At 35.3% G+C, this 26,689-nt stretch overlaps 2 protein-coding genes across 5 annotated transcripts; one reads left to right on the plus strand and one right to left on the minus strand.

Annotated features, from left to right (window-relative positions):
• The first annotated feature begins 152 nt into the window (after positions 1-152).
• Positions 153-3,751, plus strand: LOC108222547 (putative disease resistance protein At1g50180). Of its 2 annotated transcripts, none has more exons than XM_017396458.2 (2): positions 153-1,405; positions 1,806-3,751. In XM_017396458.2, exons 1-2 carry the CDS (start codon positions 385-387, stop codon positions 3,545-3,547), a joined length of 2,763 nt encoding a protein of 920 aa, XP_017251947.1. In that variant the 5' UTR covers positions 153-384; the 3' UTR covers positions 3,548-3,751. The 2 variants fall into 2 exon arrangements, with proteins under 2 accessions (XP_017251947.1, XP_063949025.1); XM_064092955.1 differs by having other exon boundaries at positions 1,818-3,751.
• Positions 3,752-6,174: 2,423 nt separating this feature from the next.
• On the minus strand, positions 6,175-24,846 carry LOC108222824 (pre-mRNA-splicing factor RSE1). 3 transcript variants are annotated; one of them, XM_064093461.1, is made up of 15 exons: positions 24,512-24,846; positions 23,971-24,105; positions 23,704-23,783; positions 23,467-23,550; positions 23,252-23,339; positions 21,800-21,954; positions 19,666-21,652; positions 18,369-18,679; positions 17,791-18,106; positions 15,759-15,914; positions 15,438-15,579; positions 14,262-14,338; positions 8,078-8,217; positions 7,617-7,725; positions 6,175-6,797 (listed from the first exon to the last, which is right to left on the minus strand). In XM_064093461.1, exons 1-15 carry the CDS (start codon positions 24,680-24,682, stop codon positions 6,600-6,602), a joined length of 4,149 nt encoding a protein of 1,382 aa, XP_063949531.1. In that variant the 5' UTR covers positions 24,683-24,846; the 3' UTR covers positions 6,175-6,599. The 3 variants fall into 3 exon arrangements, with proteins under 3 accessions (XP_063949531.1, XP_017252236.1, XP_063949532.1); XM_017396747.2 differs by having other exon boundaries at positions 17,791-18,109; XM_064093462.1 differs by having other exon boundaries at positions 17,791-18,109; positions 23,704-23,790; positions 24,512-24,652.
• Positions 24,847-26,689: the final 1,843 nt, after the last annotated feature.

The following is a 26,689-nucleotide window of genomic DNA, read 5'->3' on the forward strand; positions in this document are numbered from 1 at the left end:
TAACATTAAAAAAGAGGACTAAACGATGTATTATATAATTAACATTAATTTAATTTAACATTAAAATTAATTTAAACTTATACTAAAATCAATTGACCTCTCTTTCGAATTCACTGCATAAAAGAAAACATTTTGTCGATGTAAAAGTCAACAAGGCCAAAGTTTCATTTTCAATCGTGCGATCAACTGGTTAAGGATACCCATGTTCATTTAAAGGACCCCTTGTTCGCATTTATAATACCCCATCCTCTCGACAAGATCAATAACATTTATCAATTCATAGGTATGTGCATTTTGTGAATACGATATTCATCATGCATATCACCTTCTTTTTCCCGAAGAATTTTTGAAGTTCTCTTTTGTTAATCCTCTTCTAACTTTGATATGGCCGAGACAGTGGTCTCTTTCGCTGTGGAAAGACTTGGAGAGTTGTTAATTTCCGAAATCAAACATTTACATGGAGTGAGCGACAAAGTCAAGGAAATTCAACGTGAGCTAAAGCGAATGCAATGTTTCTTGAAGGAAGCCGATAAGAAACAAAATCAAGATGAAAGAGTAAAGAATTGGGTTGCGGAAATGAGGGAGCTTGCTTTTAGAATAGAAGATGTGATCGAGACTTTTGCAATTCAAGTTCCGACTAAGACCCAAAAATCAGGCTTTAAGAAGATGTTAAGAAGATTTGCTTGCATGTTGAGTGAAGGCGTAAGTCGCCACAACATTTCCTCAGAGATTGATGCTATAAACGACGAGATGGCTAATCTCAGAACAAGTCTTCCCAGTTATGGTATTACAAAAGGTTTGCAAGAAGGAGAAACTTCAAATTTAACGAGTAAGAGGATATTCTATTCTCATATTGTTGAAAAAGATTTTGTGGGGATGGAGAAGGAATTGAAGCAATTGATTTGTAGTTTGAAGAGAGACGACAAGGGTTCTGAAGTTGTTTCAATTTGCGGAATGGGTGGACAAGGAAAAACTACCCTTGCTCAAAAACTTTATAATCATGTCGAAGTGAAAGCTCATTTCCAAAAATTAGCCTGGGTTTGTGTTACTCAACAATTTGACCGCGAAAAGATTCTCAAGGAAGCGTTGAAACAACTTATTTCTGATACAAGAAAGCAAGAAGTTATTAATATGGACAATGGAGAACTGGTGAGAGAACTTTACCAAGTTCAGAAAGAATGTAATTGTCTGGTTGTTTTGGATGACATTTGGGCAATGGATTCTTGGAGACTACTAAGGGATGCATTTCCTGTTGGAGAGAGTACTAGTGGTAGCAAAGTTTTACTCACAACTCGTAATGAAACAGTTGCGGAGCTAGGTCTTGTTCATAGAATCCAGGATCTGACGACAGAGGAGGGCTGGCAGCTTCTTTCTAAAAAGGCAGGCATAAGTGACATATTACCAGGTTAGCTTCTAATACCTATTTTTCTGCTTATTGACAAACTTGTATATATATTGCCCACATACTCGATTTTTGAAATCCAATTAATCCTTGCAAGTTTTTCCTAATCGAAATTTGTGTGATAATTTATTAAAATTAAAATATTATATCATCATTTTAAATATGAATGATTGTAGAATTTATGATACAGTAAAAATTTATTTATTAATAAATATAACCAATACAATAATTACTAAATATTAAATAATATTTTGATATTAAAATACACCCGATTTTCAATCAATTAATCCTTCCGATTAATCTCCGATTTTCGATTAATCTTTAATCAGTAAATCAACCGATTAGGTTCGATTCCTGATTTCTATAACACTGCTTATTGTCTATATTCTATTTATGTTTACAGACAAAATGACAGCCTCTAGAATGGAAATATTAGGAAAGAGCATGGTTGAAAAATGCAAGCATTTGCCATTAGCTATTACATCAATAGGAGGAATTCTTAACGGCAAATTATTGCGAGACTGGGAGACGATAAACAAAGATATTTCTTTTTACTTGCTACAAGGAGAAGGATCAGTAAGCAAAGATGATAGATACTACACAGTAAGACAAGTTTTAGGGCTGAGCTATGATAGTTTACCTCCTCATTTGAGACACTGTTTCCTCTGTTTTGCGAATTTTAACGAGGATGAAGTTATCAAGACTCAAAAACTTTATACCCTTTGGATGGCAGAAGGTTTGATATCCGTGGAACATAAATCAGAACGAAAGATGTTGTTAGACATTGCTGAAAGTTTTATGGATGAACTAGCCCATCGAAGTCTTGTTCAAGTTAAGAAGAGAGAAAATGAAGACAAGTCATGGTCAAAGTACAAAACATGTAGTGTTCATGATCTTATTCGAGACTTTTGTTTGTCTAAAGCTATGGAGGAGAATTTCATCAAGGTTGTTCATTCGCAGCAGCCCCTGTCTAAGGATGAGTTGAGAGCAAGCATAGCGCGAAGGTTATGTGTTAATTCGTATGATGAATCAATGTTGAAACTTTGTGATCAAGATATGATTTCACATGTTCGGTCTCTTTTCATTGTTAAAGGCATCCCGGGTTGTTCTAAAGGTTTCTTCTTGTGGCCAGACAAGGTCCTTAGTCTTCAAAAATTTAAATTGCTCCGAATTTTGACAGTGAAGCAATTTGAATTGAGTCACCATGATATGAAAATGATATCAGAGCTGGTGTATCTTAAGTGTTTGAGTTTACACGGATGTAAGGTGGAAGAGTTGCCATTTTCGCTAAGTAAGCTGAGAAATTTGGAAATCCTTGATCTTGCGGGTTCTCAAGTAGGTAAGATGGCAAATGTTCTGTGCAAGTTGAAGCGCTTAAAGTACTTGTACCTTCCTCAAATGTTTCAAGTTGAGAAGTTGAGATTTGAAGGGTTAGATGAGTTGGAAGTGATCCACAAATTTGACTCAGATTACTGCGATATAAGTGACCTGATTGGATTAAAGAAGCTTAAAGTTTTGAGAGCAGTTCTCTGCACAGAGAAGGATACTGTTTCAGGCAAATCTGTCCTGGATTATATCGAATCCAGGGAATTGCGCCAGTCTGAAATTTTTATCGGCAGCAAAGATGAATTCTGTTTGAAATCATGGTTGGAGTGTATTTTCATTAATGTATTAGTCATGTATGGTCCTATATGCAGATTTCCGAACCCCACGAGCCTCTCTTCTTCTTGTCTAAGTTACTTGATGCTGTCCGGTTGTGGAATGGAGGAAGACCCGATGATGTTTCTGGAGAAACTTCCCAATCTACGCAAACTTGGTTTGCTTCGAGATGCATATTTGGGAAGCGAAATGGCATGTACAGCAAAAGGCTTCGCCAAACTTCAAGTGTTATATATGTACTCATTGAGCGGCTTAAAGCAATGCAGGGTGGAACAAGGAGCCATGCCAAATCTATCGTTTTTAGAGATTGATTGTTGCGTAGAGTTGGAGATGCTTCCCGAAGGGTTGAGTTGCCTCGCGGCCTTGGAATCCCTCAGGATTAGAAATATGCCTGGTGCATTTATAGAGAGGATTAATGGGATAGGAGGAGCAGAAGGTGTAGATATGTACAAAGTTTCTCAAGTGTCCAATATTGAAGTCTTTTAATTGGTAGAGGTGCTGTATTTTCTTTTCAACTTGTATGATTTGAATCTCATTTGGTTTAAATCAGTTTACTTGTTTAGTCTCGCCTGTTCTCCTTTTTCAAGCAAGAGAGGTGAGTTCTTTTGTAATCCCAGATTTCTTCTTCGTCTGGTATTGATATACTTGAGGTTTCCTGGACTTATATGAAACAATATCAGGAATGGAGCTATATATGATTTTTCTCAAAATTTCGCAAATGTGATTGTTAAATAAAGCTGAAGTCGAGGTATAAATACTCAGTTCCTTTCTGCGTACACTATATGATACTAACTTTTTCATTAACATGTTAAATATTACGAGTAATTTGCATTTGGCTAATATTTTCTCGCATATCACAAAGGATCAATACTTTTTTGTAGACAACATTTAAGAAAAGATATGAGAATGAAAGACAACGAATTAAATATAAAATATGGACTACAATTCTATCCAGTTTCACTTAATTTTCCTCTGTAATCATCTGAATATTTCCTATCCAGTTTCACTTAATTCTAATTTTATGGTCTTCCTTTAAATTATGTTATATTTCAAGTTAGTTTAGTACCAATTCTCTGGCTAAGTTGGCTCCTTTAAATTCTGTTATATTTCAAGTTAGTTTAGTAACAATTCCCTGGCTAAGTTGGTTACAGCCATATACTCGAAAGTGGTATATTTGGCTATCAGTATCGGTTGTAATCTATGAAGTTTGGCAGGAGAGGAACTCGAGGATTTACTCTGCAGAAAGGCCGAAGAATTATTGTAACACCCCAGTCCCACATCGAGGAGTGTGGAGACTTTAGTTCAGTTTATAAGCATAAATACTACTACTAATTGCACCAACAAATCATGATCTTTTGGAGGCCTGTGGTGGGCTTGTGTATTACCCAAGTTGTTGCAGTTGGGCCAGTTTATTTGGGCTTATTTTCTGATTCGGATTTCGGGACTTGACCCGATTTTCGGAAAAAGCTCGGGATTTGACCCGGGTTGTCACATATGGTATTCAGAGCAGGCTCTCGAAAGCTTGATTCGTCAAGTTGCCGGAGGTGGGGACACGAAGGCTGGTGGTATTATCCCGCAATGGACAGAGATCCGGAGGCGGGGACACGAAGCCAGCCGGTATTATCCCACAATGGCTAGAGAGGTTCGATCTGGGCCTATGGGCTATCCGTTTCAGCCTGACGAGGACGTCAGGATTTTAAGTGGGGGAGTTTGTAACACCCCAGTCCCACATCGAGTCGTGTGGAGACTTTAGTTCAGTTTATAAGCATAAGTAATACTACTAATTGCACCAACAAATCATGATCTTTTGGGGGCCTGTGGTGGGCTTGTGGATTACCCAAGTTGTTGCAGTTGGGCCAGTTATTTGGGCTTATTTTCGGATTCGGATTTCGGGACTTGTTCGTCAAGTTGCCGGAGGTGGGGACACGAAGGCTGGTGGTATTATCCCGCAATGGACAGAGATCCGGAGGCGGGGACACGAAGCCAGCCGGTATTATCCCACAATGGCTAGAGAGGTTCGATCTGGGCCTATGGGCTATCCGTTTCGGCCTGACGAGGACGTCAGGATTTTAAGTGGGGGAGTTTGTAACACCCCAGTCCCACATCGAGTCGTGTGGAGACTTTAGTTCAGTTTATAAGCATAAGTAATACTACTAATTGCACCAACAAATCATGATCTTTTGGGGGCCTGTGGTGGGCTTGTGGATTACCCAAGTTGTTGCAGTTGGGCCAGTTATTTGGGCTTATTTTCGGATTCGAAATTCGGGACTTGACCCGATTTTCGAAAAAGACTCGGGATTTGACCCGGGTTGTCACATATGGTATTCAGAGCAGGCTCTCAAAAGCTTGATTCGTCAAGTTGCCGGAGGTGGGGACACGAAGGCTGGTGGTATTATCCCGCAATGGACAGAGATCCAGAGGCGGGGACACGAAGCCAGCCGGTATTATCCCACAATGGCTAGAGAGGTTCGATCTGGGCCTATGGGCTATCCGTTTCGGCCTGACGAGGACGTCAGGAATTTAAGTGGGGGAGTTTGTAACACCCCAGTCCCACATCGAGGAGTGTGGAGACTTTAGTTCAGTTTATAAGCATAAGTACTACTACTAATTGCACCAACAAATCATGATCTTTTGGGGGCCTGTGGTGGGCTTGTGTATTACCCAAGTTGTTGCAGTTGGACCAGTTTATTTGGGCTTATTTTCTGATTCGGATTTCGGGACTTGACCCGATTTTCGGAAAAAGCTCGGGATTTGACCCGGGTTGTCACAATTATTCACAGCTTATTCACTTGACAATGAATACGGTTCAAGCCAAGATTTGCACATGTTCGGTTTTCTAGCGAAAGCTAAGACCCTCCCTGTACATAATCATGAAGGGAAGCTGTGACAATTAATGACCATTTCTTCTGAACTCAACCTCTTCAGTTTATTGTCAAATACATAAATCACCGTAATCACAACTGATACTTATCTCATGCCCCCTTCAAACGCTAATCTAAATAATACATAAACATACTGTCTGCCCCAACCACAAAACACATACTCTTTTCCATCAATTCTAATTTGACTAGTACAACAAACAATAAATCTATAAAGGCATTAACAAAAAAGAAGAGAAGCAAGTTGTATAATTTGTCTATTAACTGATGACCATATACATTAGTGGCCCGTCTTGAACAAAGAAAGCAGCCAGGTAAAAAATTTTCTTTGATGCCTATTTACCCTATCTACTGTACAACAAAGTCTAGCTACACATTATACAAGAAAGAGGTTGCACACTACCAAATATTGCTTCTGTCTACCACCTAAAATAAAGGAAGATATTTCTGTTTACAAGATCGATGCACCTGTCCAAGTTCCAAATGCATTCAATTCAGAATGTGTGTTGGATGATGAACCTAGCTTCTGTGGCTTCATCCAAGCAATGTAATCTGGCAGATGACATTATATCTGGTCTGACCATTTTTCATTCCTGAAAAGCTGACATCCTCATTCCACAGCTGCAGACTGACGATCTAGGGAGTACATATACGAGAATTCAATTGAGGGCATAATGAACTCGTTCAAGAATGCGCACGACCTGATTAGCTGTAATTGGTGGAGGAGATGACTTTAGACTCAGCATTACAGTTTTTGGTGAACCAAGCGGAAGGGACAACACTGCCTCTTGTTGCATACTCGTGAGTTCCAAAAATTGAGCTAGCATATCACCATCAAGTATTCTGGGCACAGTGACCTGTCAATAAAGAAAGATTCAAAAAAGAACACCCTTAAAAGAAGAACACCCTTATATACAGGCCATCGCTCAAAGAAGAACACCCTTAAAAGAAGAATAAAGAATACTATAGAATCTCATCTAAAATTTGAATTAAATTCTAATTTTGAGCTAATTAACCTTTCATTATGAATAATAATAGTATCTAACATGTTTAAGAATATGCATGTATTAAAACTATCATGATTCTATGTAAAATTCATTGTGCAATATGTATATATGTGTGTGTGTGTGTGTATTTTAGATTCTGTAATAATTAATGGAGTACTAATAATTTAGATGATCTTGGATGTTAGATTTCAATTCATATATCAAGTCTAGTTGGTGTATAACTATATAATTACAATCTTACCAAATCATTTTCCATAAAAAATGAAGCATGATAGTGTTCTTTGTTGTTCTTTTTTTAACGTGTTCTTTCTGGAGTGCAACCCTGTATATATATTTGATCCAATTCCTATTAATGGCCTTGTCTTTGTACAAGCATCAAATTATACAAGGTTTTTTACAATACAGTACAGGTCTAAAGGCAATTGATTAGTATACACTTAGATGCACGTTACAGCAGCCAAATACCCGAGAAGTAGCAAGGCAGAAGGGGTGAGAACTAAAAAGTAAACGCTTTCCCTGATTCCAGATCAATAACCACTATTAATTTTGGGCTAAAGGTGTTCAGGGTGGCATTTTACCAACTCTGTGCCAGTTAAAATAGGTTTTAGTGGAAAATTTCCAACTGCGAACATAAAGTACAATTCTGTTGTACAAAACAAGTTTTCTTACCGCACTTTCGCGGCTGCGGAACTCATTATGATCATTTCCTAAAATAGGGGCTGTCAGAGGGTGAACAACAAGACGAGCTTGAACAGCTTCTAAGATTTCATATTCCTCCCTGCAAAACATAGCAATATGATATTAGTATCTAGTCTCAAGTAGCTAGCTACTTTACAATAAGAGGGATAACGAACACATAACCACTCAGCATCAAACATAGATAACCCTTGTAGGCTGCTTCTATGGCATATGCATATCGAAACATTCTAGATTTAATGCCTTTATCCTTATTGTATAAGGTTAAAATGACTTTACAGCTCAAAATCATTAAGAAGCAGATAGGATGATAGAAGTCTCATTCTATTTATAGCAGACTTTTTACATCAAAAAACATATAAGCAACGATCATCAGTACCCCTAACACCATATGCACTACACAAACAGGTCCTAGTTACAAGCAATAATCATACCTTGAAAGAGGAACAAAGCTTATTATGCTTCCCAACAGAGTGCTGATCAAGATGCTGTTGCAGGAAACATTGAACACTGTATTGGCAACATCACAACCTCTGAATGCATCATCAGCGGGGAGTTTGTACAGAAGTGAACCCTAAAATAAAAGTTATTCTCAGCAAACAGTAATAATTTTTAGAGATCCGAAAGAAAATGCGAACAAACAGCCCATTTAAATTCATTGAAAGGAAAAGTTATATTCCTGTATTGTCGTGGGTTGCATTGTTCCTCAATATTAAGTGCAAACCAAAAGGCTCTTGCTCTAGCAGTATCAGTCTCATTCCCTTTACCATAGGTTGTGGGTTCAAGCCTTGTCAAAGGCAATTTTAGGTGTTTAAATTAGCAACCGAAATTTGCAATAATGTTCACTCTCGCTAGACATGTCACATGTGCAACTCATTCCAAATTTTACGGCAAATCCTCCTGGAATGTACATATTTACACTTAAATCACTACAGAAAGAAATTGCGATTATTATTTATAATGAAGTATATACAGTTATACACTATAGAGGAACAGGTTTTTATTTATTTATGTACGAGGAGGATGTTGCAGGAAGATTACTCGTCTAAGAGTGTTGCTAATTTTGGTTGGGGAGTTTCTATTATCTGTAAAGAATAACATAAAAGATGGGAAAAACTTATGGGCAAAAAAGCAGACTAAATCATTCTTGGAAGTTGGAAGCCTAGTATCACTCTACTAAGAGCAAAAATCTCCTCTCTTTTTTTGGCTAAATAAGATCCCAAATCTTTAGCACACTCGTACAAGCTTGAATTCGCAAGGCTCTGAATTTTTGTCCACTTAACTGAAGTGATTGGCTATGAAACTAATTCTATATATCGAGGGAATTCTACTAGCTCCAGATCATCGAAGGACTCCAACAGAAGCAGTGAATAGCTTGATCCACAGGAAGGATATAAATCTTCAGAATACCATTAAAAAAACAGAAAGAGACGACTTGACGAATTTAAATTACAAAAAAGAAAAAATAAGAATAAAACGCAAGTACAGCTAAGGAAACTAATTACACAAGTTTTATGTTGTATTAAACCACCAAAAGACGAGGCACGAAATCAGCTTGACAGACTTAAGTCAAGAACGAAGAATGTAATGAGTTTAACTTTTGATGGTAAATGACCTTACTACATGAAGGCAAGCTATAAAATTGAAACTAGGCAGTACTGGAAGTTTAACACTGATTCCCTGAGCTTAGCTTTAGGGTGAAACGGAATGGAAATATAATAATATATTTATCTCTCATGTTCCCAGGATTTTCAAGGATAGAAAGCAAACGGAAAGAGAGGTAAAATGAGTTGATTTCTCTTCAAAAGTTTCTTCCCATTAAGCAATAAATGTATTATTTATTTAATATATATTAACTATCGTTTCTCTTGAAAAATTTTGGAAACATAAGAAAGAAAATTATACACAACTTTGATTCTTTTCTGTTCTCTCAACTTCATTTCTTCTTTTTTTTTTCTTAAGAAACTTCAAGAACACAGTTTCAATTTACAAGAATCATATACATTTTCTGGTGAGGAGGTAATTGGTAGAGGTATTAATGGGGACCTTAAGTTTTTATTCTCTAGTGTACATATATTTGGAGTAGAATGTTTAGTGTAGAGAGAAATAATATATCTATCTCTATATTTTATACGTGGGGTTAGTAGTTTATATAGTCTTGGTACATGGATGTCACAAGTCTATTGGCATGAAATATGGAATCTTTTCCACGTAAGCTAGTTGTCCAAATTTTGTATTTTCATACAGGCAGTTTGACTTGGGGAGATTTTTACGCTCCCAGTGTTATTAAACGTGATATCGCACAAAAGTGCAAAGAGCAATGCGAAAGGCGCGAATTCATCGAAGACAAATAGATATACATATTTAAATGATATATAAGGAGAATATTGTTAATTTAGAGGTAACATGACATTTAATTGAGAGAGCAACCAAATTCCCAAATTCTTCTAAAGTCAAAGTACAAAAGAATTCCGAACTTAGTCCATTCTTCTACTTCTTCGTCATCAATATTCAGGAAATCATCATTTTTACTAATATAATTCTGATACATAACAAAGTCTTCTTCATCATCCTCAAGTCATATGTGTATATACAACACTTGTAAAACATATCAGTGTATACAAGATATGTGTATCTTATATATGTGGGAATCTATATGCAATAATCATAAAATAAGATGAGTTTAATCTATCTCTGGTTCGATATCTCTCGTTCTTGCATGTAAATCTAGTTTGTATCTATTTGAGTTGGTTACTATAAGATCTACAGGGTTTTCTTTAAACCCATTTTCTTTAAAAATGACTCATTTTAAAAGCAGCACACTTTTTTGGCGCTTTTGAACCGCTAACCGCTCGATGCGCATATTAAAATGACTCATTTTAATAACACTGTTTGCTCCGCGCAAGGTAGCCAGAGCCGGCCGGTTTTTCATTAAAATGGCATGATAATCTTCGACTGCTGAAACGTAGTGCGGAGAACTAGTCAGGTGCCTGCCATGCAATTCGTACCACATGGCGAGATTCCTTACCCCATTAGATTTTCCAATTATGTATAATATTATATATATACACATATATGTATGTGTGTGTGTATACACACACATATATGTATGTATATATATATATATATATATATAATGAATTAATGATGTAATACCACGTATCAATCACTTGGATTATATAGCTTTTCTTGGGTATAATATTGATCAATTATTCTTGGGACATTATATAATCTTTGCTCAAATTCTTGTTTTATCATATCATTACTATTTTAGTATTTTGTCCACATCTGAGTACAGATAAGAAAAAAAGAGAATCTAGACAGCATTTACTACCAATTTTATCAATGCTATAGACAACATTTACTACCATAATTTTATCAATGGCAATTGTAAAAGATGGTTACTGTCAAAAGAAAAATCATGACATGTAAACAAAATTCCTTGTTCAATTCTGAAGTCAGTCCTCCGATGCAATTAAAAATAATCTGGTAACATGAGCCGGCGCCAGATTAAACACCGATGATGTATATGAAGTAAGAACTCAATTGTGGAGCGGTTATCCAAGCGCCCCCCCCCCAAAAAAAAAAATATATATATATATATCCTCTACATATAAGTGTAATATGGATCATCAACCCGTTAGATCTGTTACTAAACAATGAGAAAATTTAACTCTTACTCGTCAAGAATATTCAGTATATGTTACTCGGACTCAGCTAGAAGTGTCCGACATGGGTCCATGTGTCGGACTCGAGACTATTATGAAAAATTTACACGTTTTTGGCCTATGTCCTAGTTCAAGTGTCCATGTCCGAGTTTCGAGTGTCCGACGCGGGTACTTCGAGGCAAAATGAACAGTCCGAGTAATATGGTATTCAGTTTTTTGCTGTTAAAAGTGGTCTAACGTTCAAATCTAGGCACATACAAACAAACATTAAAATCATCATTATTAATAATTTATTGTCTAAGATTAATATGGCAATTTTTTTGGTTCTTTTCTCGGTCATTAAGATTTTACTGTCAAAATTTCCCGGGAACATCTCTGCATGTCTCGAGGTTAAATAATAAACTTTTGAACGAAAGAATCCTCGCACTTCAGATATTGTTTTGCAACTTTCGATGCAATTCATAATATAAAAGTTACCTTTCCCAAAAAAAAAAACAAATAAGGATATAGTTATAACAATAATTAAAAAAAGAAAGTGCAAAAGTATTTGAATGTTATTGATTAATAATAAAAAGACCTATTATGACAACCATGATTGGTCCAAGAGCCAATGCATCGCAATTAAAGAAAAGATAAAAGAAGTAACATGTAAATTCAATAATCTACAACTTTACAGCTATTGTATTTTAAATATTAATCCCTCAATCTCACCCTTTTCTTTATGTTTTCTTTTTTTAGTATCCCTCAATTTTTTACATTTAAAAAAAAATCAAAATTTACTTTTTAATTCGGGTCACTACTTTGATCTACCAATTTATCCAATTTTTGTTTATCTTATCCTTGTTTTTCTTATCCTCCGTGCTCAATCCATATGTAAAGAATGGAACTGCGAAAAGGAGTCCCGGTTTGCCACCCAATAATATTTATGAGATTCATCAGCCAGCGGGGATTTATAATCAAAACCTATATGATAAATGATCTTACCATTAAATTGTACAAATCATATCATGAACTAATAATAAAATATTATTCTCTACATATCTAATAATATATCTTCAATCAATTATAATAGCTTATATCTCGTGCTTCGATAATAGATATTTTATATTATTATTTATATGTCATTATATATTTTTGTAAAAAATTATATTAATATTAGAATAGTATGTGTATTATTATTAGTATCATAAAATACATTTTGAACTAATAATATAAATATTTAATTTTAATGTTGTTGAATGGATTTGAACCTTAGACATTTAATATCAAGTAGCATGGTAGATAATAAAATATGATGATTTATTATAAAAAAACAAATTTATATGGATGTAGACTATTTATATATTCTATAAACATGTCTAATATATGTATATATATGAACTCATCTCTCGCCTTATTATGTATTCTCCTTGCCAGAACAAGAAAACTGTTTTAAGTGGTTTGGGCTTTGGTAAAAGCTAAAAGTTACTGAAAAGAGATTTGGCCTCTAGCAACTTTTTTGTGGCACTAACGGGAGCGGTAAACTCACGACCTAATGGCTGAGAAGAGAAATAGCTAGCCAAATAAGAGCAAGCTCCCTAGCCGCCGCCATCAATGGTCGGGGGATTATATAGCTCACTATATATATGGGTCATTTCTCCGTAAAGAATGTATAAGAACAATAATAAATACTATAGAACCTAACCTAAAATTTCATTTAGATTATAGTTTTGAATCAGTTAATCTTTTTATAACTAGAGCCGTAAAGGAATCGAACTTCGACGAACTTTTACCTAACTCGAGCAAAAATTTAATGAACTGACAATGTTCGATAACCTTATCATACAAATTTCCTTGTCCTAACTCGAGTTCGCAAACAATCAAACCAAACATGAACTGTTCACAAACATACCGAACCAACCCGAAGACGAACAGTTCGTTACAAACTTACAATATATATTTTCATAATGTTTTTAGGCTAGTTTTAACTTCTAGTTAATGCAAACAAATAAGCCTCCAAATTTTTCTTAAATGTTCTCAGCTTTTTTATTATCGGACGAACTCGAGCTTAACAAACGAGCTCGAGTAGAACACCTTAAAAGTTTGGGTCGGTTCATCAAGGTTATCGGACAAAAAGTGTTGTTCGAATTCGAGTTCGACAAGATATTGAACCAAGTTTATTGAACAGGAACACTGAGCAAACCGAGCGAGCTAAACGAACAGTTCAATTCGTTTACAGCTCGAGATTTAACAACAAATTTTTATTAAATATAACTTGATATTGTGTATATTTTATTAGTCAATAAATGTATATAAGATTCTATGTTGGATTCTATGCAAGATTTCGTAACATTTGATTTTTAAACTTTTGACAAGATTCCATGATAAATTTGACATGTTAAGCTTAATTGTTAAACTTAATGATTCTCATTTTCACAAATCATTTTTTTATGAAAAATTAAGTGTTTTGTTTAAATTCAGGGAAATTCTTATTTGGTACCACTCTGGGTAACATTTTTTAATGCATGGGCTTTTATCAGTGGTACTAGTGGTATTATTGAGAATGCTTGAACTTTGATTGCAAGTTAAAATAAGAGAAAACAATGTGAAAAACGCAATTTGTAGTGAATATAATTAAGATAAAATGATTGAACATGAATATATCAAACTTCTTGTTTACTGCTTACGAGATGAAGAGTTTTAGAAAGGAATGTATCTTGATTTTTATTCTGTAATATTAAATGATTGTCAGCATGTTTCCTACTTTAGCAAACCTTAAGAGTGCAAAACTAAGGAAGTCAAATACGCATAATACAAGTCAAAAATATGAAATAGTACCTACACCAAAAGCCAATTTGGTGCCATTAGGAATATGCCTTAATTTATAAATTACAAAAAATAACATTGTTGCAAACATCAATCAATAAGAATGAATATATTGTTACCACAATACATTATACCGAGGACTTACCTTGCTGATGCTCATCGCAATCTCACCCATATAGAAGGAACAATTCAGTGTTAAGTTGCTTTCAGGACTAGCATTATCTGGAAAAGGCATCAGCATCAATATAAGCATGGCCACAAGGAGTGCAATACAAAAACAATACTCATACAATGAAGAATCGATGTAGAGGTCAATATATGACAAAGCAAAAATCTCCACGCATGCCAAAATGAATTTATGACATTTTAAGCAACAGGAAAGTAAGTTCTAATGCAATATTACAAATATCACACAGAGAGTAGTTTTACTGGAATGGGTTCGGTAAAGTACTACAGCAGACACCTTGTAGTAACTTATGGAAGAACAGCATTCATAACACATAATATTACCATCAGAATCGCTAAGCACAATGGGCACACTTATAGCATCTCCAACCAAACACCAAAACACTATAATAGTGTAATTTTTACACTATTATACTTTAATAGTGCAACTTTTACGCTATTATACTGTAAAATCAACTCCAACCCAACACTACAATAGTAAAAAAATTTACACCAAATGAATAGTGTGAGTGTGACACCAAAATTGGTGTCATATATTCGTTTGGTGTCAACTTGCACCAGATCAGGAGTCTTTCACGCTTCTTAGTATACGCCCATGTTTGTTAACAACCATATTTATTCCCTCTATGTGCCATTTATATTCTATTATATCCCAACAAAACAACTACTTTTGGAAGAGTTGGAGGAATATGTCTTTTTACGGACAAGATTTTTTCTATGTGATTTAAAGTGTAAAGTGTGCTTTTTACACCATAATTATGTAATTTCACACAATTTTCGTGTTATGGGTTGGAGATAGTCTTAATGTGCATATGCTTTTTGTTTCTCAATGTGAAAAAGTACATATTATGTGTCTGAATTTGACATTCTAATTGTAGCTTTTGCATTATTACTGCTACAGTCTTGAACTGTATGTAAAAACGTTGCAACTTGGGAACTGATATTAATTATAAGCTCCTCATTTTATATCTAATACATTGATAACATACTTTGAAAATGACACACAGGCAAACAGACTGCAATATATATAACTTAGCTTCATATTAACGTATGTCTATAACACTTGAGTAAATCCATCTCAAGATGGGAAAACCAGGCAAACTATCAAAATATTTACAGAATCAAGAATATATACCTTCTACATGACTCGGCCGCGACAAAACAGCAACACTCCCTTTGCGATCTGACACAACAGCAGTATCAGCATCCATAAGCATGCAATCAGCAACTAGCCTCTGGACTGGGTCGCAATAAAGTTGCTCCAGTTTTCTTGCATCCTAAATTAGATTTAAATTTAAGGACACAATTTGAGTGATTATTAAACACAGAAAAGCCAGCTCCGAACAATATTACCATTATTCTAGGATATCATGAGATATCCACAAATGCACTTGAAAACAAAAGGCTATTACATGTAAATTTAATAATACTATCAAAGTTGATCATATCGAGATACCTCATGGTACGAAAAGAAGAGAATGCCATCTCTGCAATCACCAACAGCGATTCTTGTAAAATGTGCAGTCAAAGTCCGTATCATAAATCGGGTTCTCGCAACAGCTAGTCTTCTCACCCTTTGGTAATTATCATTTGGAAAACCACAAACATAGAACTGAGGTTCAACAATACATAAAATCGAAGTTAGCAAATGGAATCATGGACAAATCATAACTACAAAATTCTTGAAAAAGTGCACACAGCTAACCAAGGTTTGGCCCCTGTAGTTCAAAACCACTAGCTTCAAAAAATCCAGATTACCTATGGTTCCATTTTTGTTGCACTCTCTCAAATGATGACCTCTATCAATTACACCAAAGAATATGATTATATGCTACATGTCCATGGACAAGTATTACATTTGAGCACTCCCAGGCTAACCTTCACTATCTTATACAACACAAATTTATAATGAAAGCTAAGATTATGCTATGGATGGCTTATCTTCCTTAACTCCATCCATCCCTGATAACTCAGAAGCTAGCTATAACAGAAAAGCCAAAGAGGCTGGTATTATCCTTTTATTCGTTGCATATGATCTCATGATCTTATTCAGAGAAAAATTCCACAATTACTATTACAATGGAATCACTTCATTTCTTAAAATTGTCTTTTAGGGTTTAAAATCTAATCCTAGTAAGAGTTCATGCTTCCTGAAAATCCCCTATCCCCGTACCTAGAATCACTTTATATTTTGGTGTCCCTTATGTCAACTTTCAGCAACCTTTTTAGGATTTTCTATCATAACCGCTAACCTCAAATATTCTGAGAGCTCTGCTCTTGTTGCTAAATCACAGCCATGCTCCTGGATCATTCATTTCTTGTCTTATTCTGGTCGATTACAACTTGTCAACCATATGCGCACTCTAGGACTAATAGATCTTCTCACTTTATCCGTCAATCATCCTCAACAAGTGCAGGAACTATTTTCCAGTTTCTTTGAATAGGTTCGGTGTCTGCTTCAGGATGAAGAAGTAGCTTGGCATCTTTTAACCTTACCAATACAGGAAGGAGGGCTTGGCTTCAAGCCTTGATCTTCTCTGGGAATAGGGCCTGGATTTTTAACTATCTTAGCTTATAATTTATACTTAACTATCTTAGCTTATAATTTATACTTATAAGGTTTTTTATTGGCCATCTGTTCATAAAACCATCTTAAAAGGTTTTCCAAGGATATCAAATTTCCTGTAACTGCACATGGATTCTTAACGAAGTGCTTGGTTTGAGGTCTACTGCACTTCCTCAAATTAAAATCATTGTTATTAGTGGTAAAACCATCAATTCCTGGTTTGATCCCTGGTATAGGATGGCGCCCAAAGCGCCTCAAAAGATTATGTCTTAGGGTCTTGGCATCTCCCAGATTCAAATAGCTCATACATTATGCACTGGAAACCTAGCTTCAAATATTCTCACGCCTCCAACCTGAACCTTGTAGGTAAAGTTACCTGGAAAAAATTTGGAGGCCATTCTCTCAAAGCTTCTCACTTCTGGGAAGTTATTAGACCTAGGGCATTTCCCCTCCATAAAAGAGCATTTATTTGGTTTAAATTGCAACTCTGTGGATACTCATTTCTCTATTCATTGATCCTCCGAGACAGAATGAATTACCTCTCAAAGTGACACAGATATAGAATTACAAATTGTTATTATGTTTTTTGCATTGATAGCAATAATATTACTTCTCACTTGTTCTTGGAACTTACTTCTGCTCAGTTTATCTATCAAGAGGTATGCCATGGTCGTTGTGTACCTCTTCCTACCATATAGAAACGACTAGTTGACCATAATTCAACCTCTGAAAAAAGGATATTTATGCAACCATCAAGAAGCTTGGTCTGTTTAAGTCATAGTCTATTCCAAAAAAGGTGGCAGTTCAAGCAATTCAAATAATCAAACGGAAAATTACAGAATAGCCTATCTGTGCATGGTGATATGCATTTTTTATTTTACTATTCAGTAGGAAAAATATACGGAAGAATTTTGCAACTTACAACAGAACCAGCAGAGGCCAAGAAATAACGATCAAGATATGGACAAACTGCGAGTACCATTCCAGACAGCTTAGTTGAATAACATAATTTTATACTCCAAGCTTCAGTTTCTTCAAGCTTGATCCCGTCAAAGTTATTTTCATCCGGACTGCTGCACATACTACTATTTGACAGCTGTTCAGCAACATACCCAGTGACGTCACGAAAAGGTGAAGTTCTTTGAGAAGATGAACTAGCCTTTGAACCATGTGTCATGGAATCAGCATCAGAATGTTGTCTATGCTCAAGGCTGAGGACTATCAGTCGTCCCTGTGAGCTGCTGTAGAAAGTATGTTATCAATACATGCATATTTCCTTTATACAAAGATAGATAACCAGATACATAAAATATGTTAATATTCCACCTCCAGTACCATAAACAAAATAAATAGCGATCATCCAGATATATAATTTAGTTCAACAGTGACGATACCTTTTTACCAGGAAAACTTTAAAGAAACTAAATGTTATTAGCAACTGAGATTGATCAAATTACAGGAAGACTAAATTGACTATGATGTAGCAGACAGAGGTTTAACCTTTCAGCTTCACCACTGGGCATCATTGCTGGTCCCACAGAAAGACTAGTTCCAATTACCAACACATGTTCGTGTCCAACCTTCACCAGCTCCATACATTTTCCCGTTTCCCCAGGGTCAAGTTTGAATGATGACAGAATTGACCCGCTGAGAGGGTCAACATAGCATACGTCTGATGAATAAGAGTCACTACTAAGATCATTCCTCATGACAAGTAACAACCTGCTTTCATTATGAAATAGAACCTTCCTCGGAGTACCTCCAAGAGGGAACTTTTGTACATTAAGTCTCTTACTTTGAACCATCTCCACCTGCATTAGTAACCACTATTATTTTGGTCTAATATACGAATGGAAGTTATAATCGAGAGAACGGGGAAAAGAAGAGAGATAATATCCGTCGACTTCCGGCATAGCTGATACCCTCCCCTCTTTGTAATAAGAGGTCGATTGTTCGACCCCCAGTTGAGGTAGGGTGTGAGCAATCATATTTCTGTACTTGGCCACTACAGAAAACATAAGAAGCGAGACAACTGTGAAAAGCATAAATGTTTAACCCTAGGATATATTTGCTAGTTACATCGGCCCTGTTTGGAAGTTACACTCAATAAGCTAATTTTGAAAAAGCTACTTAGAGGAACTTTTTCAGTTATAGGATTCTCATGTGTCTACTTAAGATAAAAAAAAAAAGTTGATTCAATAGTTGTACCAAACAGGTTATTAAATCCGCTAATTGCCAAATTGAGCCATTTATATGACTTCCATGCAAGCAATGCAATACCTTGACACTTGCTGGTAACGATTATGTCTCTACAGTACTTGATCCCAATGAGAGAATAGAATACATTGATCATATCGATGGCCCATATGTTACTGTCCGAAAACAATAAACATTCCTTTCAAGAAAGTTTTTAGATCTAATATATCTGGTTTACCAGTTCGACTCAAATGTATATCATGACCCAATCATTCCAAAAGTACAATATAAAGTTCTAAAAATACTAGTAAACAAATTAGAGTGCACACACAGACTGGTAGTTTGTTATCCAGACTCCATAAGCAACCAATATACGAGGAGACAGGAAGTAGGGGGAGAGAAGAATAACTGAGATGAGATTCGCGATCAGTTTATTTAGGAATAATTACTATCAACCAATGCTGTGATTTCTTTTATCATCAACTATTCAAGTGCATGCATGATCTTTGTAGGCTAAAGTGTACGCAGTATCTCTCTACTGGGTAATTAAAACAGTAGCCACTAGTAATGATCAATATATTTACATATTTACGGTCCTTACCAAGTGGAGACTGTTCTCTGCAACAAACATAACTCCATTAGGACACTCAGCGGAGCATACAGGGGTGGCGTGTGTTGAAGGTTGAAATGATATGGATGTATACATGAGACTGTGCCTTGCAGTTTGCAACAACCAAGGCCTATCACTGAGAGTTATTATATCAGCGTCAAGGGAATCTGTCAGCGGAATCAAGAAGGCAGGAGTAATACCTATGCGGCGTACTGCAATCAACTGCAGGTATACAGGACAATTCTCCTTCATTCTCTCAGATGATACAGGGCCCGAGGAGTTTCTGTTTGTGTGCGCAATTGAAGGAGGCACAGACAAACCACTACAAGGTTTCTGAAGAGTTGACTCGAATGAGGACATCATAGAGGTAGAAGGCCAATCAAACCTAAGTAACATTCCGTTCCTCAATCCTGAAAGAACGTAGAGTCGATCAACTAGTACAAGCCTTATATCCTGCGGAATACAGCCACTGATGGTTGTGCCCATGGTATTTGTTAGTGAAATGGTTCCTATCGCAACAACCTTTATGCCTTTATCTGGTATAAAGGATATGACTTCAACTGAAGGCTTATGAGTACCAATTACAAAAGTATTACCAATGTCAACTGGAACAGAAAAGGTACTGTCTGGGCAACTGGAGTGAGGAGTTGAAGGCTTTAGGATAGAGTGTTTTTCAGGAATGGAAATGCAGGACAACTCATTCTGCAATTGCACATGGTACAGCTGATATATTTCATATCGATAAGCTGACAAAAACCTTACACCAAGAATATATAATAAGCATGGATTTGAAGTAGCTACAATAATTACGTTATGTCCAACAGCTCCAAGACTAATATTCATATTGTCAGCGACCCAGGAACTACAAACTGGAGATGACAATGGAATACCTTCAGGGTGGACACCTGTAGTAGGTAAACAAAGTATAACTGCTTTCTGGTAAATCTGCACTAGCAAACCATCCCCAACAAGACCACATGCAAGAGTGCAGACATCAGGTCGGAAACCAACTGAGTCAGTAACATCAGTAAAGCTTACACCAACAGAAAGCACCCTAGTCTCTTCAACGAATGAAAGTACGAGCAAAGCATGATAAGAATCAGTAACTTTCATCTTAATTGTCCAGGTACCAGTAACGCCATGATAAATAGGAGGAGTTTTCAATAATTTTTCTACGCTAATACCATTTTGAATGATTCTTAAAGACCCCTCTGGTGCCATTCCACAGCAGGCAAACATTTGATCATGTTTCTCATCAATGTAATCCACAACTGACATATCTAATATTGGTGCTATATTCTGGATAGGATTTTTGTAGAGTAACCTCCCTTCTTCCAGTTGCAGTACCATTCCATCACCCATCTCCACAAATGCAGCGACCAATCCACCTTCGACCCACAAAAGGGCCTTGGATGGAAGGCCTTTGTAGAGACAATCGGATAGGTTAACTTTTGGCCCAGAAGAATCAGAATAAATCTCAACCATATATAGCTCTCCAGAATCTACGCTGAAAATCATCCTTGGGTTTTTCACATTTTCTGGTTCCCAGCTCCATGAACACACATGGCAGGAGGTTGAATTGACATTCCCACATTCACTGTCTACATTCATGGGGTCATCATCTTTATCTTTATGTATGTCACCAAGCTCCAGTAAAGCAGAGGCAGCCACGTCAAATATACATTCTTCTTCAACACTATGTACTTTACACGATTCTTCAGCATCATTGAGCTCCTCGACAGCAGTGGATAAAGAACACAAACTCGTTCTAAAAACACAACAGGGATTATGAGCATCTCTTAAATCCATTAAGAGGATATCACCAACCCTAAACAGAAACGCAAATCCATATAATCCCGGAACTTCAGTTATGTTATGGGCTAGGGATCCGGCATCTGAATACTGAGACAACACATGTGCATTATCTTCCTCAATATCCCATTCTAACAATAACAATTCTGTGACTACTGAATCTCTCCTGCAGTATCAGATCAAAATATTTACAATAATTTGAGTGTTTATCAGTTACCAATTGCTTAGCATAGAAACTTTTCTATTTCTACTCTTTTCGCCTAATTAAAACAGAACAGCGAATTCGCTATGTAAAGTTGTCCAATTACCATACCTACTCAGAAGAATGGCTAATACAGGGTTGTGCTCCTTATATGATTGCCGTAGATCATTTGAAATAAAGCACATGCTCCAAATTGTGCCACCAATACTGGAAACTAGTCCACTAGTATTTGTATCTCCTTCAGTTTCAGAAGGATAAGATATTCTCTGAAATAACCACATGACAGCATTGAACATTTCTGTTGTTGATTGGAAACCCAGGTTCTCATTTTATTAATTTTATTAAGAAACATAAAACAAATAACATTGCAAGCTGTATTAGTTTTCTTATATACAAGCAGAACTCAACTCTTTCCTGAAATTTTGGTGAACTCATAATTGTTATGCCAATCTTACCTGCATATATCTTAGGGAGAAAGCAAGTCGTAGTTACAACACATGGATTGCTTTCAATTAAGGTAGAGTTCTAATTAGATTGTGGCAACCTTTCATAAAGTAATTATTTACTAGATGCAAATACAAGCTCCACGTATTTTCTATTGAACATTTGTTCAATGTAGTGGTAGACTCTTTAATAAATTATCACTACTTCTGTTTAAAAAAAAAATTATCAACAAATGTAATCACAAAGAAATAGGAAATTAGCTGATGTTTTACATAATTAATATTGTTGGGACCATATGATTTTTTCAATTCTAAGAAATATTAATTAATCAATTCCGAATCATGTCAATGACATATTGTAATTATATTATTAGTTCCCAAGATAAAAACAACAGTATAGGGTTCAAATCCTATCAACGCATCAACGACATATAATAATATTCTATATGAATCGAAAAAGATTATAGCTAACCCAAATTACAATCTAATAGTTACATCAAAATTTAACTCAAATTATATTTATCCTTTACATTAGAATTTTCTTAAATTTTTATATAATACATAAACAAGAAAATTATAACAAAGGTAACCGATGCATCACGCACTTGTAGGCTAGTAGTGCCTTATACTTAAATAAGATTAACGAACACTTATCTCCAAAAATTTAATATGACTCTATAAACACCTGTTAGAATACAAGAACTTAGATGTCGGCTGGAAAAGTTAGATATAAATTCCAAAAAAAATTAAATTTAAGAAGACAACCATTAAAATATATTTACTGATTTAACATATATAAAATCAAAATTTAAATAATTTATTAATTTCTCGTGTTAAATGGGCTATACATTTATATAGAGATCTTTCAAGTATCATCTTATTATGCTATGGTAAGTAATAAGTTTATACACTAACAAGAGCTGGGACTAAAGAAAATTATCATTTTAAAAAGGTTAATAACTTATTGACTTCGAATAGTAGAGATTCGATTGTAGTTAAGACACAATAAATGATGATTAACTGAATATTAGCCTAACAAATTAGTTAGTTGGTATTCACCATTCTACACAATTATAGTATGCAATAATGGTAAGGTAAAAGGAATAAGTAATAAAGTTACCTTTTCAATGATATCATTACCGGAAGACATTGAAATTTTGAAGAAGGCCACTTGAAACTCATATGCACTAACCGCAATAAAATAACCACTGCATGTGGGGTGTTATGTCAAAATATATTGGAAGAGACAAGTTGAACTTGATAAAAAAAACACCGTCTCCTTGAATCCCACTCAAAAATGAAATACACGTGCTTGAATCAACTATGCTAACTTACTTGGAATCTATGGTCAGCATCCTACCAATTTGATGCCTCGAGTTCCCAGGACTTGAGAGTTGAGTTTGTGACAGTGGTGAAAACCTAAATTGACAACATAAATATATGAGTAAATCATTTCCAAGATAAAAGTTGTTTGACCAACTGTACCTGTGGGTGTGCAAAATAGAGGAAGGGAAGAAGGGAGGGGGCAGGTGGGTGGGTGGGTGGGTGAGAGGGGGGGGGGGGGGGGCAGACCTATGCATTTCACTGCAAAATGTAAGAATTGAGAGCTTCCCGGAATCAGATATAATGGCCAAAGCATCCCTTCCTTGCATCTTTAACCTCCAAAGAAAAAGGAAGTAATAGTTTCAGAAAAAATTTCATCTATGAAATAGATAGTAATCCCCCTCCACTTCATTCAGCCAGCAAAACTAAATAAACCAGCCACATAGGAACATCGTATCTAACATTCCCTGGGCCATACAAAACATGTCTTACTATTAAGACGACTAAAAACCAAACCTGGAGACTTTGTTGATGACGATTTCCATTCCACCTCAAAACAGCAATATCTTTGATTATACCAAACAAAGGCTGCTCACAAACAGATTGCACAACACCATCATCATCTATAATCACCAACTCAATTGACGTTTCCTGTATAAACAACACAAGTAGTGAAAACCTTTAACAGTCGAAATTTTTGAAACACTAATCCTTGCCTATACATTTTAATCAAAGTAGGCCTAGAATAAGTAGATATCGACCATCATAATGTAGTGTCCCAAATTTTCAGTCTTGCACAAATATTAGTCATTTTTAAGCAACATAACAAACATACAAAGTAATCACATGAATAAATTGGAAATGAGGTGACTGTCTTCATTTTAATCAAAGTACGCCTAAGATCAACTACCAAAATATCCTAAAAATGGGTAAATAATGCATTTTTAACCGTCCCCAAGTTACAGTCTTTGTTTAGAGCAACTTAACAAACATGAAAACTAATTGAATAAACTAAGGTGAAGAAGAAAGTTATGAATCGTTTTTGCTATATGTATACCTTGCCGAAAACGACGTCGTTGGAAGAAGGGGAGCGAAAGTGGCCGGGAAGGACCTGAAGCACAACGGTGCCGCGGAGAACAGATTTAGCGAGATAGTGAGGAGGCGATCGGGACTTGTAATTACTGCTACTGCTGCTCGATGAAGATGACTCTTCTTCCGATACAGCCATTTTTTACGATTTTTCAAAATTGATTTTACTGAGCTAGGGTTTTCAAATTCAGTTTGGTCGGAGAATTGAAATTGGATGATATCGCATCAATTTCTGTATAATCTCTTTGCTCTCCGCACCCAAGATATATAGACACAGATTTCTCTACGTAAAATCGTGCAGTAAGTATTGCAATAATAGCATTGTTTTCAAAATAATTCCCAACAAAAATTTAAACATTTGCATTTTCCATAAAAATCAAAAATAATACTCCCTTTTTCCTTCAAATATTAACATTTTGTGAAGACTTGACACATATTTTAAATTTCAATATATAATTTCGTTTATTATTTCAACAAAAATATCAAAATACTTAATATTTTTATTTAAAAAAAATTAAAAATAAGTTACGAAATTATACTTAATATTCTCTTGAGATAGTAGTGAAAAAACTGTTAACAAATGAACGGACAAAGATAGTAAATATAATCATACTTTTTGACAACTTAAATTACGTGTAATAAATTAAAGGAAATTTAACAATTATATCCTTTTTCAACAAATTAATTGCATTAATATTGTTTCCTTATTATCACTGCAGATATACGTTTTCATCAAAAAAATATTAAAATTCTTGTTCTATCTCTCCTTTTGTCTCTCAAATTATAACAAAAATATCCTTCTGATCTCGATCTACATCTTCTATACATAATCATGCATATTTATTGGGAAAAAATATTAGGGATTATAAAACTTTTGTGTTGATTGACTTGTGAATGACATGAGTAATGGATCTGCGTAAGATGTTGGATTGGATTATATTTTGGGTGTGGTTTTGGGTGTGGTTGTTGGTTGAAGAAACAGGTTTGGATGTTGAATCATAGGTGTTGATAAGGTCTCGACCGAAAGCGGAGTCTGATGACGTGGGGTTGAAATAACATGTTATTTGACGGAGCTGCGATGGCGGTGAATTGCCGGAGTTTATCGCGGTTGAACGTAGGTGGATTGGATTTTTTATGGCGATTTTTGATTAGTTTTTGGTTCATTTCATGGTTGCATTTGTGATATTAGTATTGGCCTCGCAAGACACTCATTTTTCGTCATTTGCAACAATTTGCAGTTTGTTATACAATTAAATGTAATTTTCAAAAGATTTTTTCAAAGTGGCACAAGTACAGCATACTAAATAAGAGAACAGTTACATAGGTTGATCATAAAAGTGTAGTCTATTTTGGAAGCTAAGCACGCTTGTTTGACTTAGCCGGTGTTTGGGAATGGAACTTCTGGGCTTAAAAGCTCAGAAGCCCACTTCCTCTTTTCTGCCAACCGTTTGGCAAATGATCTCGAACACTTATAAAAAGTAAAAGAAGTTCGGGGAAAAAGCTAAGGAACATGGCTTTTTTCAGGGCTCAGCTTAAACTTCTTTCATCTGCTTTCTCCTCTTCACTTTCTTTTGTTTATTTCTTATTCCTGCTATTTGCTTCATGTTATCTCCGTCTAGATGTTATTGAATATATGAATTTTTTTATTTAAACTTTTGTCTTCAATTTTATAAAATACTCAAATATATTAATATTTATATAAATTTTTAAACACACTTATAGATCATTTTTCTCAATATATAGTTACAAAATGAGAGACAAAACAAACCAAAAACCATATTTTATATAATATAGATATTAATCTATTATAATATTTTCATCAACTTTTCTCAATTTATTTCGTGAATATCAAATAATTATATTACAAAATTACGAAACTATACCAACTTATAAGTTAAGTTATCCAAACACTTAAAAAGCTTATAAGTCACGGTATCCAAACACTTATAATAGCTTATAAGTCCAAACCAACTTTTCACTTATAATCCACTTATTTACATTAAGCAATAAGTCACTTCTTTTAAGCCCAGCCAAACGGCGCCTTAGTTTCATATTAAAAAACTCGAAACTTGCGATTTCTAGCTATACAACCAACAAAGTATTTAAAAATGTAATCTATCCCAAGACAAATACTTCGTAAATGCAG

Source organism: Daucus carota, chromosome 5 (assembly GCF_001625215.2).
Source record: "Daucus carota subsp. sativus chromosome 5, DH1 v3.0, whole genome shotgun sequence".
Lineage (NCBI taxonomy): Eukaryota > Viridiplantae > Streptophyta > Magnoliopsida > Apiales > Apiaceae > Daucus > Daucus carota.